The 13,619-nt window shown below is 46.3% G+C and overlaps 2 protein-coding genes across 7 annotated transcripts in view; both read left to right on the top strand.

Moving 5' to 3' along the window:
* Nek3 (NIMA related kinase 3) overlaps positions 1-10,565 on the top strand; it is a 32,995-nt gene extending 22,430 nt beyond the window's left edge. For 2 of the 4 annotated variants that reach the window (XM_034520466.2, XM_076913886.1), the window contains exons 12-16: positions 1,421-1,523; positions 2,338-2,481; positions 3,319-3,453; positions 5,316-5,439; positions 10,081-10,565. In XM_034520466.2, the coding sequence (XP_034376357.1) occupies positions 1,421-1,523; positions 2,338-2,481; positions 3,319-3,453; positions 5,316-5,439; positions 10,081-10,243 (669 nt within the window). In that variant the 3' untranslated portion in view covers positions 10,244-10,565. Of the gene's footprint in view, positions 1-1,420; positions 1,524-2,331; positions 2,482-3,318; positions 3,454-5,315; positions 5,440-10,080 lie in introns of all 4 variants that reach the window. The other 2 variants (XM_076913887.1, XM_076913888.1) reach the window with 2 other exon arrangements.
* Positions 10,566-10,712: 147 nt separating this feature from the next.
* The window catches only part of Nek5 (NIMA related kinase 5), a 60,734-nt gene continuing 57,827 nt past the window's right edge, over positions 10,713-13,619 (top strand). For all 3 annotated transcript variants that reach the window (XM_076913884.1, XM_076913883.1, XM_034520557.2), the window contains exon 1: positions 10,713-13,613. The gene's annotated coding sequence lies outside the window, so the exon portion shown is untranslated. The remainder of the gene's footprint in view (positions 13,614-13,619) is intronic.

Raw genomic sequence — 13,619 nt, 5'->3', positions numbered from 1 at the left:
CAGGCCACCCTGGAAACAGAAGACCCCAGAGGACACTGCTCGATGGCTTACTCCTAGGGCTATGCTTGGGAGCTTTCTTTTGTAGCCCAGACCAATTGCCTGAGAAAGGTGTCACTGCAGTGGGCTGGGCCTCCGACATCAACTCATAATCAAGACAGCCCCTCCCCCAGACACATCACAGGCCACTGTCATCTGGGCAGTCCCAGCTGAGACTCCCTTTGCAGATGACTATAGACTGTATCAGGTTGAGTTTAGACCTAACTAGGGCAGTCGGCATCCCCTGAGGGTTTTCAACATCCCCTTCCTGCAACTGCTTCAGGGTTCTGGTGGATTTTGAAATCAATGGTATGCTGAGCCATCACTGTGAAGTGATGTTTTGTGTCTTCTGGATGTGTCAAAAAGAATTTTGAGAGAGCCACTGCATAAGAACAGGAAAACTCAAGTGTGCCAGCAGCCTGTTGCTTATCTAGTCAGCCAGTAGCTGAGAAGCCACTAGCTAGGCGATGTGTTTACATGCCTCTCAGAATATGTGCATACTTAGTGAGGACCACCCGTGTAGTGTGTTACTATGCTGCATGAAGTAAAGGGTTTAGACTGTTTGGAGAAGTACAAGTTAATCAACTTTCTATGATAGCATTTTATATGGTGGAGTTGGAGCCTTAAGAATGAATGTGCAAAGACCCAGGGTGAACAACTCATCTTTTAAAGGTTTTATTTATTATATTTATTTTATTTATTTTATTACTGGGGATGGCGGTCACATGTGCTCTGGTGTTGGCATGGTGGTCAGAAGACAATTTGCTGGAGTGATTCTCTCAGCAACATGTGTTCCTACACTGCCGAGTCATCTCTCTCCAGCCTCTTCATCTTAATAACTTTCAGGCATACACTTCAATAGTATTTACACTAATGCACATTGATGTTTGACTACTTTTAAAAATGTAGCTATTCAAGTGGCAGAGCTGGATGGAGAGAGAGTTAAGACAGAGAACATGACATTAAGTGTATAAGAAGGTAGGGAGGATCTGGAAGTGGGGGGAGCCATGAAAGAAGGAAAACTAGTCCTAGTCCAGTATCTCTGTTGTTTATATATGTTTGTGTATGTGTATATATATGTATATATGTATATATATGTGCATATATGTATATACGTGTATGTGTATATATCTATACACATATATCCTATAATGGCTACTGATATATTTGGATATTAATATATGTGAATATGAGCAACATATATATATATGTATGTATGTATAATGTATTTGATTATTAATATGCTTGTATTTGTGTTTCTATGACTTCATGTTTTTAGTGCATTAATTCTTACTTATACTTAAAGTAGCTGACTACATATTTATTTACATTTCTGTAGTAACACAGACATTCTTTAATCACTATTTTAAAATCTTTTACAAAGCAAGAGGAAGAACATGGTAGAAAGTGCAGCCATACTGAATTGGAAAGCACTCATACAAACCCAGCTGGAAGTGCAATGGGAGGAGTCGGCAGAGGAAATCCAGGTGAGTTAATAAATTACAATCATTCCTTACGTAGGGGGTTTGGAACTGTGGGTGAATGCCAACGTTCAACTTACTCGGTCTTGGGTTTCGTTAGCAAGTTTGCAGGTGGATATTTATTTGCTCACCTAGGATTTAATATTAGAGAATATTTCAGTTATCTGCTAAAAAGAGACATTAAGGTCCGGAGAGATGGCTCTGTGGTTAAGGCTGCGCTTCTATAGGGCCCGATCACTTCCCAGCACCCATGCAGTTCACAACTGTCTGCAGTTCCAGGGATCCAATGCTTTCTTCTGGCCTTTACAGGCACCAAACACTCACGTGGTCCGTACACAGACGTAGACAGGCAAAATACCTAATAACACACAATTTAGAAAAGAGAGTTAAGAGCTGGGGGCGTGGTTTGGTGATAGAGTTCATGCTGTCCTGCTGCGGTTCTAGATAAAAACCTCAGCCCGCAAAACAGTGAATAAGAGGGAAGTAGGGAGGGAAAAGAAGGTATGTGTCAGTGAGAGTCATCGCAAGTACAGCACCCTTTGTGTGCGTGACTCCCTGGGCCTTTCATTCCTTACGTCATGCAGAAGGTTAATGAAACACATCTACTTTGACAGTTCATTCTGAGTCGAGCTATCATTTGCATGACCTCACTCAAGATTGTTGCTATTGCCTTAGTTGCTAAGACTGTACAGGACTCTTAGTACGTCTGAGTTTGAGAGACAAAAACCACTTCTGCCTTGTTAGAGCCCATGTGCACATGTGGATGAGTAAACAGAGTGACAGTGTTGACCTTTGATCCATTTCTGCATCTGAGAATCAGATAACCCACCAGAGCACCAGAGGAATACCAGTCCAGTAAGTGTTCGAAGGCAGCGGTGGGAGAGACATGGTCCCAGTTCCTCTCTAGTGGCTTTGGAAAAAGCATCCATCCTCACCTCCAGTTTCATGGCAGAGGATGACAGAGGTTAGTACCATCACATCCCTTGGAGTATGTGAAATGCATGTGACACCCACATCTGTCTACACACTTTAAATAATCTCTAGACCAGTTGTACATAAGGCCACATAAATGCCAGGTAAAGAGTTGCCAGAACTGCACTGTTTATGTGCATCTGTAATGTGTTCAATACAGACTTAACTTTTACTCATTTTAATTTTATTTGTGCTTGTGTCTGTTCGTGCGCATATGTGTATGAAGCCAGAAGAGGGTGTCAGAGCCCTCAGAGCTGAAGTTACAGGCATTTGTGAGCTTCCCAGTGAGAGTGACAGGAGCTGGACTCTGGTTCTCATAATTGAGCAACACGTGCTCTTAACTACCGAGCCATCTCTCCAGCTCCAAGACTTGACTCTTAAAAAAAAAAAAAAATCTCCAATCTGGGGCTGGAGAGATGGCTCAGCAGTTAAGAGCACTGACTGCTCTTCCAGAGTTTCTGAGTTCAATTCCCAGCAACCACATGGTGCCTCACAACCATCTGTAATGGGATCCAGTGCCCTCTTCTGCTGTATCTGAAGACAGCAACAGTGTACTCACATGCATAAAATAAATAAATAAGTAAATAAATAAATAAATAAATAAATCTTAGATCCAAAACTCTGGAGCCTGTGGAATGCTGGGAAGGCCATAGTCAGACTGAATATTATTGTTTTACTCTATAGAACAGCCATGTCAGGATTTGAATTTATATCACTCCGTAAGAAACATTTCAAATATAATTACAACTTTGCTTGAAATGTGATATGAATGATACATGCTGGAAAAATCCTTTTTCTTTCTGCTACTAATGTTCCTCTTTGTAACTAGGTGGGTCTGTAATAAAGTACAGTGAAGAAAATGCCCGTAAGCAGTGGGTCAGAGAGCCCCCTGAGGCCTTGCTGTCAATGCTGAAGGATGCTGATCTCAGCCAGGCATTTCAAACATACACAGTATATAGACCAGGTAGTATTTGTCTGTTTTATAACCATATGGATACTTTGAATTTTTTTTTTAAATGCGGTAAAACATGAATAAAATTGACCATCTTAATAACTTTTAAAAAGATTTATTTTTATTTCTGTGTCTATGTCCATGTTAGTGAATGTATGTGTGTGTAGGTACCCAGGGAGGCCAGAAGAGGGAGTCAGATTTCCTGATCTGGAGTTACAGGCAGTTGTGAGCCACTGTGTAAATGCTGGGAAACAAACATCCTATAAGGAGCAGCAAGTGTTCTTAACTGCTAAGCCTCCTCTCCCCAGGTCCTTCATCTTAATAATCTTTGAGTATGCAGTTCGGTAGTTTTACACTCCTGCACGTGATTGCGTAACCAGCCTCCAAATTCTGTTTCTTTGCAAAACTGGAGCTACACACATTAAATAGACCCATTCTCTCTTCCCTGATCCCTGTGACTTTAAAGTGTGAAGCTGGGGCAGGGGAGATGGCTCAGCACTTAAGAGCACCCTGAGTTCTAGAGGATGAGGGTTCAGTTTGCAGTGCCCATGTGGCAAGTCCAGTTCTGGAGGATCCAATGTACATTTTTGGCACACAGGCACATGTATGGTACATACATCAAGTGTGGACATACACATAAAAATAAATCTTGAAAGTTCCCAAAATTGTACTTTTAGGTGTTCTTGAATCATTTATGGCTAGTCTTAACCTGTGTTTAAAATTTCCCATTATAGATACTTTATTTCTATTTCCTGATTTCTTATTTTAACAGTCACTATATTAGAAAAACAAGCCATTTAAAATTGTTAGGGGCACTGGGATCAGTCCCTCGCTGTTGTGCGTGATAAGCTGTATCCATCTGTAGCCCAGGAACAGCCTTTTTGCCATGTAAATGTACACTTGTCATACCTCAAGATTTCTTTCAAATTTATTATATTGACTAGAGCTTTAAAATGGACAGTTAGAATCTATCTATCTATCTATCTATCTATCTATCTATCTATCTATCTCTATTATCTATTACCTATCTATCTGAGACAGGGTTTCTCTGTATAGCTCTGGCTGTCCTAGAACTCAGAGATCCATCTGCCTCTGCCCTCTGCCCTCTGCCCTCTGCCCTCTGCCCTCTGCCCTCTGCCCTCTGCCCTCTGCCCTCTGCCTCTGCCTCTCAAGCACTGGAATTAAAGTCATATGCCACTGCCCAGCTAGGATTTAAATTTTTTAAAATATATTTTCATTAAGCCTGAATGACCATATATAATATTGTCCTTAGGGCTTCAGGCCAATGTGTCCAAAGGACTACATTTAAGGATTGAATTTGTATACATATAATAATATGATCCATTTGATAATTCAAATATCAAATCTCCTTGGCTACTTAAAATCCGAGATAAACCAAATCAATTAGAGCCTGTAATGGCATGGCAGGTTTTGATGATGTTGCAAGAAATTTAATTATATTTGTTTCACTGAAGACTGTTTTATTGAGTGGCTATTATAGACTATGATTAAAAGAAGGCTGACGGCGTGCTTTCTCTAGCATGCACACGAGGCCTTGAGCTAACTACTTAGCTCCTTTGAGACAGGACCTCCCCAGATTGCTCAGGCTGTAATACGGATTTCTTACATTTGAGGTTTTAGTGCATATTCCCCCCTCTCCTGAGGCAGAGCTGCTGTAAAACTTACTCCGCCTTCTGATGCTGCCTGCGTCTTGAGGAGTAAACACTGTTTAAACTGTCTGTCCTTCCCAGGCTCTATGGCTCCAGGCTGTAGTCCTAACATTTGGAGATCAAGACCAGCCTGGGCAAAATAGTGAGACTCCATTTAAAGCTCAATAGGTAAACTGCCCACTTTCTGTTGCTGTTCCCCTGAAGGTGCAGAAGGATTCCTGAAAGGTCTCCTTTCTGAAGACTCAGCATGGGACAGCGTCGACGGTGATCTTGATTCTGTCATTTTAGACCCAGAGAGATTTGAACCTCGACAGGATGAGGAAGACACGTATGTTGTAATAGACCTAGGATGCTTTAATTGGGGAGTGGAACACACGCCGTACCATACTGCAGTAATTTCAGATGTAGTAAGAGCTATACCACTTTCCATCCTAAGCAACAGCACCTCTGTGTGCTGCTGTGTGCTGCTGTGTGATGCTCTGTGCTGCTGTGTGATGCTGTGTGATGCTGTGTGATGCTGTGTGATGCTGTGTGCTGCTGTGTGATGCTGTGTGCTGCTGTGTGATGCTCTGTGCTGCTGTGTGATGCTGTGTGATGCTGTGTGATGCTGTGTGATGCTGTGTGATGCTGTGTGATGCTGTGTGATGCTGTGTGCTGCTCTGTGCTGCTGTGTGATGCTGTGTGATGCTCTGTGATGCTCTGTGATGCTGTGTGCTGCTGTGTGATGCTGTGTGCTGCTGTGTGATGCTGTGTGATGCTCTGTGCTGCTGTGTGATGCTGTGTGATGCTGTGTGATGCTGTGTGATGCTGTGTGATGCTGTGTGATGCTCTGTGATGCTGTGTGATGCTGTGTGATGCTGTGTGATGCTCTGTGCTGCTGTGTGATGCTGTGTGATGCTGTGTGATGCTGTGTGCTGCTGTGTGATGCTGTGTGATGCTCTGTGATGCTCTGTGCTGCTGTGTGATGCTGTGTGCTGCTGTGTGATGCTGTGTGATGCTGTGTGATGCTCTGTGATGCTCTGTGCTGCTGTGTGATGCTGTGTGATGCTGTGTGATGCTGTGTGATGCTGTGTGATGCTCTGTGCTGCTCTGTGCTGCTGTGTGATGCTGTGTGATGCTGTGTGATGCTCTGTGCTGCTGTGTGATGCTGTGTGATGCTGTGTGATGCTCTGTGCTGCTGTGTGATGCTGTGTGATGCTGTGTGATGCTGTGTGATGCTCTGTGCTGCTGTGTGATGCTCTGTGCTGCTGTGTGATGCTGTGTGATGCTGTGTGATGCTGTGTGATGCTCTGTGATGCTCTGTGCTGCTGTGTGATGCTGTGTGATGCTGTGTGATGCTCTGTGATGCTCTGTGATGCTCTGTGCTGCTGTGTGATGCTCTGTGATGCTGTGTGATGCTGTGTGGTGCTGTGTGATGCTGTGTGATGCTCTGTGCTGCTGTGTGCTGCTGTGTGATGCTGTGTGATGCTGTGTGATGCTGTGTGATGCTGTGTGCTGCTGTGTGATGCTCTGTGATGCTGTGTGCTGCTGTGTGATGCTGTGTGATGCTGTGTGATGCTCTGTGCTGCTGTGTGATGCTCTGTGCTGCTGTGTGATGCTGTGTGATGCTCTGTGCTGCTGTGTGATGCTCTGTGCTGCTGTGTGATGCTGTGTGGTGCTGTGTGATGCTGTGTGATGCTCTGTGCTGCTGTGTGATGCTGTGTGATGCTGTGTGATGCTCTGTGATGCTGTGTGATGCTGTGTGATGCTGTGTGATGCTCTGTGATGCTCTGTGCTGCTGTGTGATGCTGTGTGATGCTGTGTGATGCTGTGTGATGCTCTGTGATGCTCTGTGATGCTGTGTGATACTGTGTGATGCTGTGTGATGCTCTGTGATGCTGTGTGCTGCTGTGTGATGCTGTGTGATGCTGTGTGATGCTGTGTGATGCTCTGTGCTGCTGTGTGATGCTCTGTGCTGCTGTGTGATGCTGTGTGATGCTGTGTGATGCTCTGTGCTGCTGTGTGATGCTGTGTGATGCTGTGTGATGCTCTGTGATGCTGTGTGATGCTGTGTGATGCTGTGTGATGCTCTGTGATGCTCTGTGCTGCTGTGTGATGCTGTGTGCTGCTGTGTGATGCTGTGTGATGCTGTGTGATGCTGTGTGATGCTGTGTGCTGCTGTGTGATGCTGTGTGATGCTCTGTGCTGCTGTGTGATGCTGTGTGATGCTGTGTGATGCTGTGTGATGCTGTGTGATGCTCTGTGCTGCTGTGTGATGCTCTGTGCTGCTGTGTGATGCTGTGTGATGCTGTGTGATGCTCTGTGATGCTCTGTGCTGCTGTGTGATGCTGTGTGCTGCTGTGTGATGCTCTGTGATGCTGTGTGATGCTGTGTGATGCTGTGTGATGCTCTGTGATGCTCTGTGCTGCTGTGTGATGCTCTGTGCTGCTGTGTGATGCTGTGTGATGCTGTGTGATGCTGTGTGATGCTCTGTGATGCTCTGTGATGCTGTGTGATACTGTGTGATGCTGTGTGATGCTCTGTGATGCTGTGTGATGCTCTGTGCTGCTGTGTGATGCTCTGTGCTGCTGTGTGATGCTGTGTGATGCTGTGTGATGCTCTGTGATGCTCTGTGCTGCTGTGTGATGCTCTGTGCTGCTGTGTGCTGCTGTGTGATGCTCTGTGCTGCTGTGTGATGCTCTGTGCTGCTGTGTGATGCTGTGTGATGCTGTGTGATGCTGTGTGATGCTCTGTGCTGCTGTGTGATGCTGTGTGATGCTGTGTGATGCTCTGTGATGCTGTGTGATGCTGTGTGATGCTGTGTGATGCTCTGTGATGCTCTGTGCTGCTGTGTGATGCTGTGTGCTGCTGTGTGATGCTGTGTGATGCTGTGTGATGCTGTGTGATGCTGTGTGCTGCTGTGTGATGCTGTGTGATGCTCTGTGCTGCTGTGTGATGCTGTGTGATGCTGTGTGATGCTGTGTGATGCTCTGTGCTGCTGTGTGATGCTGTGTGATGCTGTGTGATGCTCTGTGATGCTCTGTGCTGCTGTGTGATGCTCTGTGCTGCTGTGTGATGCTGTGTGATGCTCTGTGCTGCTGTGTGATGCTGTGTGATGCTGTGTGATGCTGTGTGATGCTGTGTGATGCTCTGTGCTGCTGTGTGATGCTCTGTGCTGCTGTGTGATGCTGTGTGATGCTGTGTGATGCTGTGTGATGCTCTGTGATGCTGTGTGATGCTGTGTGATGCTGTGTGATGCTCTGTGATGCTCTGTGCTGCTGTGTGATGCTGTGTGCTGCTGTGTGATGCTCTGTGATGCTGTGTGATGCTGTGTGATGCTGTGTGATGCTCTGTGATGCTCTGTGCTGCTGTGTGCTGCTGTGTGATGCTGTGTGGTGCTGTGTGCTGCTGTGTGATGCTGTGTGATGCTGTGTGATGCTGTGTGATGCTGTGTGATGCTCTGTGCTGCTGTGTGATGCTGTGTGATGCTGTGTGGTGCTGTGTGATGCTGTGTGATGCTGTGTGATGCTGTGTGATGCTGTGTGATGCTGTGTGATGCTCTGTGCTGCTGTGTGATGCTGTGTGATGCTGTGTGATGCTGTGTGATGCTGTGTGATGCTCTGTGCTGCTGTGTGATGCTCTGTGCTGCTGTGTGATGCTGTGTGATGCTGTGTGATGCTGTGTGATGCTCTGTGCTGCTGTGTGATGCTCTGTGCTGCTGTGTGATGCTGTGTGCTGCTGTGTGATGCTGTGTGCTGCTGTGTGGTGCTGTGTGATGCTGTGTGATGCTGTGTGATGCTGTGTGATGCTGTGTGCTGCTGTGTGATGCTGTGTGATGCTCTGTGCTGCTGTGTGATGCTGTGTGATGCTGTGTGATGCTGTGTGCTGCTGTGTGATGCTGTGTGATGCTCTGTGCTGCTGTGTGATGCTCTGTGCTGCTGTGTGATGCTGTGTGATGCTGTGTGATGCTGTGTGGTGCTGTGTGGTGCTGTGTGATGCTGTGTGATGCTGTGTGATGCTGTGTGATGCTGTGTGATGCTGTGTGATGCTGTGTGATGCTGTGTGATGCTGTGTGATGCTGTGTGATGCTGTGTGCTGCTGTGTGATGCTGTGTGATGCTCTGTGCTGCTGTGTGATGCTCTGTGCTGCTGTGTGATGCTGTGTGATGCTGTGTGATGCTGTGTGGTGCTGTGTGGTGCTGTGTGATGCTGTGTGATGCTGTGTGATGCTGTGTGATGCTGTGTGATGCTCTGTGCTGCTGTGTGATGCTGTGTGATGCTCTGTGCTGCTGTGTGATGCTGTGTGATGCTGTGTGATGCTGTGTGATGCTGTGTGATGCTGTGTGATGCTCTGTGCTGCTGTGTGATGCTGTGTGATACTGTGTGATGCTGTGTGATGCTGTGTGATGCTGTGTGATGCTGTGTGATGCTGTGTGATGCTGTGTGATGCTCTGTGCTGCTGTGTGATGCTGTGTGCTGCTGTGTGATGCTGTGTGATGCTGTGTGATGCTGTGTGATGCTGTGTGATGCTCTGTGCTGCTGTGTGATGCTGTGTGCTGCTGTGTGATGCTCTGTGATGCTCTGTGCTGCTGTGTGATGCTGTGTGATGCTGTGTGCTGGGCAATACTAATATTTCACCATGAGTTCTCGGCTGCGTCCTGCACATAGTGTTTTTTCACCCGGAGTTATTGCTTTTGTTTCTGAATCCTGAGACCTTTAGGCTCCTCCTGGATCTGCTTCCTAGTTCCAGGATCTGTACATGTGTAACTATATCTGGCTTTTATCTTATAATACATTAGGGTAAAAAAGCACATCCCACAGTGAAACTTTTTTAAGAACATTTTTTTCTCTACTAGATTACCTATGGAATTGAGTTTTCAAAAACTTAAATACTGTATGTCAGAATTCCTCATTGAACTCACTAAGTGTAGACCGTGGCCCTAATACAAAGGCTTACCATCCAAATTGGTTTTTGCCCCCCCCCCCACCAGGGACTTTGAGGAAGATAATGAAAATCCCGACTGGGTGTCAGAACTACAGAAGCAAGTAGGATGGGGGATGGACGTGGTGAACAACTCCTCGGAGAACATGCCTGAGCCGTGTCGGGGAGACTCTGACGAGAAACTGATGGCTGGCAACAGAAATGAGGACTGAGAAAATGTATCACAAAGCTTACAAAGCAATCCAGAACCCTTGTGAGATTTTAACACAAGGCAGGTCTAGCAGATGCTGCCTGCCTTGTGTTCTGACAGAACTCAGTGCAATGCTCACCTGCTGGCCACTATGTGTGTGACAATAGGAAATGTCACTCCTTTGATCCCGAATTTTCTCAACTATACATGAGAGTACTGATACCTACCTCACAGAAACACTGATCAAGACAGTTGTAGCCATCCAGTGTTAGCCACAGTTACCATGTAAGACTCTCACGTTTCCTAAAGGCTTAAGGATCCAAATACATTAAGCTATGGCATAACAGTGTGTGCTGGTTTTCAATAATACCCAGTTTGGATATGCTTCAAGATGATTTCCAGTGATACCTACCAACTACCAGCGGCCCTTCAGTGTTCCTCAGAGCATTTACAAAAGGGTCAGAGGTCAGGGGATCAGCTATGGGCTTAGTGGGTGGGCTCTAGAGCTTGCTAGAAGATTGCAGTCCTGGACTGGAGGCAGGAATCCAGCTGAAGAGATATGACATGTGTCAGACACTAGAACATGTTATGCGCTGAAGTGGGGTACCATGCACATACATGCTGCATGCTGGATCCCCTCATTTAATGCTAGGAAACTTTAAAGAAGGGAGACTCTTTCCCCCAAGGAAGAACCGGGCTTCTCCTCACCCCATATGGCGAAGAAATTATAGTCCAGTCATTTACCAAGACCTGCTGAAATGTGGGCTACATGTGGCTTACAGTTAACCCCTCTCCATTTTGTCAATGCTGGGGATAAAACCCAGGACCTTACGAGTATCAGGCAGGTATTGTACCAGAGCCACACCCCAGCCCATCTTTTGTTTATCCTAACATGCAAAGTCTGCTGTGCCCCATCTGGACATCTCCTTGTACTTAGTCACGTAGTCAGGTTTAGTCTCTCATGGTCCCGAAGTCTGTCTGTCTGTCCTTGCCATTTCTGAGGAGTACTGGTTAGGTATTTTGTTTTTCTCCTCAAGTTTGGTGTGTCCAGTATTCTTCACAAAGGTAAGGCCTGTTCTCCTCATGTCCAGTCAAGGAGTACATGACGTCGCCATGGCATGCCTCAGATGCTGCTTGCCTTGAGCAGTGGCCACTCAGTATCTGTCAGGCATCGTCACAGGTGCTAACTCTGATGTTCTGTAATGTTTTCTCATGTAACTGTCCGTTTTCTGCGGCTAACTCAGGCCACACTGAAGCAGAGAGGATTTAAGTCTGTTGGTCCAGGGGTGTAACGTTACACCAGTGTAATGTCACTGGTTTGGCTGCCAAATTGTTTTAGCCGGTTTCTGTGCCCTTTTGTGATGTTTTTGCCTTTACTACAAGATGAAGTAGGATCAACCTGTACCTTCTCTGTTCCAGCCCCAGAATCAACCATTTTCCCCCCAAGAAGCCATGGTTCTTCTCACTGGGTTAGAAGCCAGTGTCTGGGTGTTGAGTGTGCTGGTTGCTCCCGGGATATCTGGGCCCTGATATCTATAGATCCATGTTCTGTGCATCCCCATCTGTATGTATTAAGTCAAGCACCATCTCATACAGAAGTCACTGGGTAATTCAGGTTTCTCTTCTTGCTCTTCTCTGTCTGCTTTCCCTGATGGTGAGGAACACGCTTGCAGCCGACTGCTTAGTTGTTCAGACCAGTACATATCCAGAGCAGTGTCCAAATCGATCACCCTCGATGCTGTGAGGAACAAGGTAGCATCCAGGGTGCAGAGCTTGTGTGTGGCCTCTGTTGTTGGCTTCACCCTTCCTCGGTCAGTCCCTGAAACGTTAGCTGCACACTCTCCTGACGATGGTTCATGCTCACGAAAGCATTTGTCTCCAATAGTAGCTCTAAGACACTCAACTTCCATAGATGCTATCCTCCACGCCTCTCTCCGCTCTAATTGCCAGATACAGACATTACAGCTGATCAGACAGCACAAACCTGAAATCATCTGCGTCTCTTACCGCTGAGAGTGAGTCGGATTACAAATCCTCGAAAATAGATGATTTCTACCTTAAACCAAACTTCCTGTGTTTGCTTATTTGGGTGAGATTTGCCAGCCCTGATAGCTTTTAAAAAGGAAGGGGATTGGGAATAGCACACATCTTTCAACAGGGAGGCAGAGGCAGGCATCTGGACCTCTCTGAGTTCCAGGCCAACTAGGGGTACATACTGAAACCCTGTCTGGGGGAGGGGAGAAGAAGAGAAGGTGAACTTCATCTGTTCTAAGAAGTCCACGTTTGCATTTGTCCGTGTGGAGCCCATTAGATTTTTAAGGAATTAGTTTCCAAGATAATTTGAATTACAATTTTCATTTCAGTTGGTTGTATACTACTAGAAAACAAAACACGTAAGGTGCTGTGGTCTGGAAATGCAAATTCCTACTTATATGTGTCTTTCGGAACATGGTGATCAGTAAGAATTTCAAACATTAAGAGGATTACATTGTTATAAAATTCTGGCCCAGGAAGTAGAATGTAGTTAAAGGAGACAAAGGGGCTTGGGGGGGGGGGTGGATTTGGATAATGGGGTTACGAAATGGTCACAGGTCTTCTTAGATTCCACTGGATATGAATGTCTTGCTTGTGTATTTACTACCCTGAAAGTTGTCTGTTTCCCACAGGTAATCTGCTGCAGCTTGACTATCAGTAGGAAATGCTAGGCTGCACACCCCTGGGCAGTACCCGGTTTTGTTAGTGGGCCCAGGTTCCTTTCGTACATACACCCCTCATCAGTATTTAAGATCCTGCCTGAGAAACACACTTCCTCCTGGGAGTTATAGCTGAACACTGCTTAGCATGCAGGGGACCCTAGGAAACTCCCCCAATTCCGTGCGCAAAAGGCCAACCAGGAAACAGGTCTGAGGCTTCAAAAAAAAAAAAAAAAAAATCTGCCAGTCATAGAATTCTGAAAAATGACCACCCCATCCCACTCCCTGGAATCTGAAGGCTGTAACAAGAATCTGACATATCTTCTACCCCGTAGTTTTGAAAAGTTTGCCCTAGAAGTGATTTCTCCCATCTCCCTACTCCCCACAACAAAACCTTCTCAGACCTTGCACCGCCTTCACCGACACCAAGCTACAGGTTACCAACTCTCAGATCAATAAAAGTATGCTTGCCCGCTTTGAGGTTTTTCTCCTCTGACTTACTTATATAGTATAGGAGCGTGAAGACCCGGGGCGCCTGGAACTGAGCCCCGAGGTTCTCCTCTGCTCCCGCCCAGCACTCCGCCCACTTCCCCCTCCCCATCCCCCGGGGGTGGCCCTGCCCCTGCGTCTGGGAGGCTTAGCTGGAGACCAGATCCTTCTGGACACTTCCACGCTCACTGCATAAAGCCCGCTGAGCAGGTAAGC

Source organism: Arvicanthis niloticus, chromosome 16 (genome assembly GCF_011762505.2).
Source record: "Arvicanthis niloticus isolate mArvNil1 chromosome 16, mArvNil1.pat.X, whole genome shotgun sequence".
NCBI classification, from domain to species: domain Eukaryota; kingdom Metazoa; phylum Chordata; class Mammalia; order Rodentia; family Muridae; genus Arvicanthis; species Arvicanthis niloticus.
Note: the sequence above shows the minus strand (reverse complement) of the source record. Positions and strands in the feature narration are given on the sequence as shown.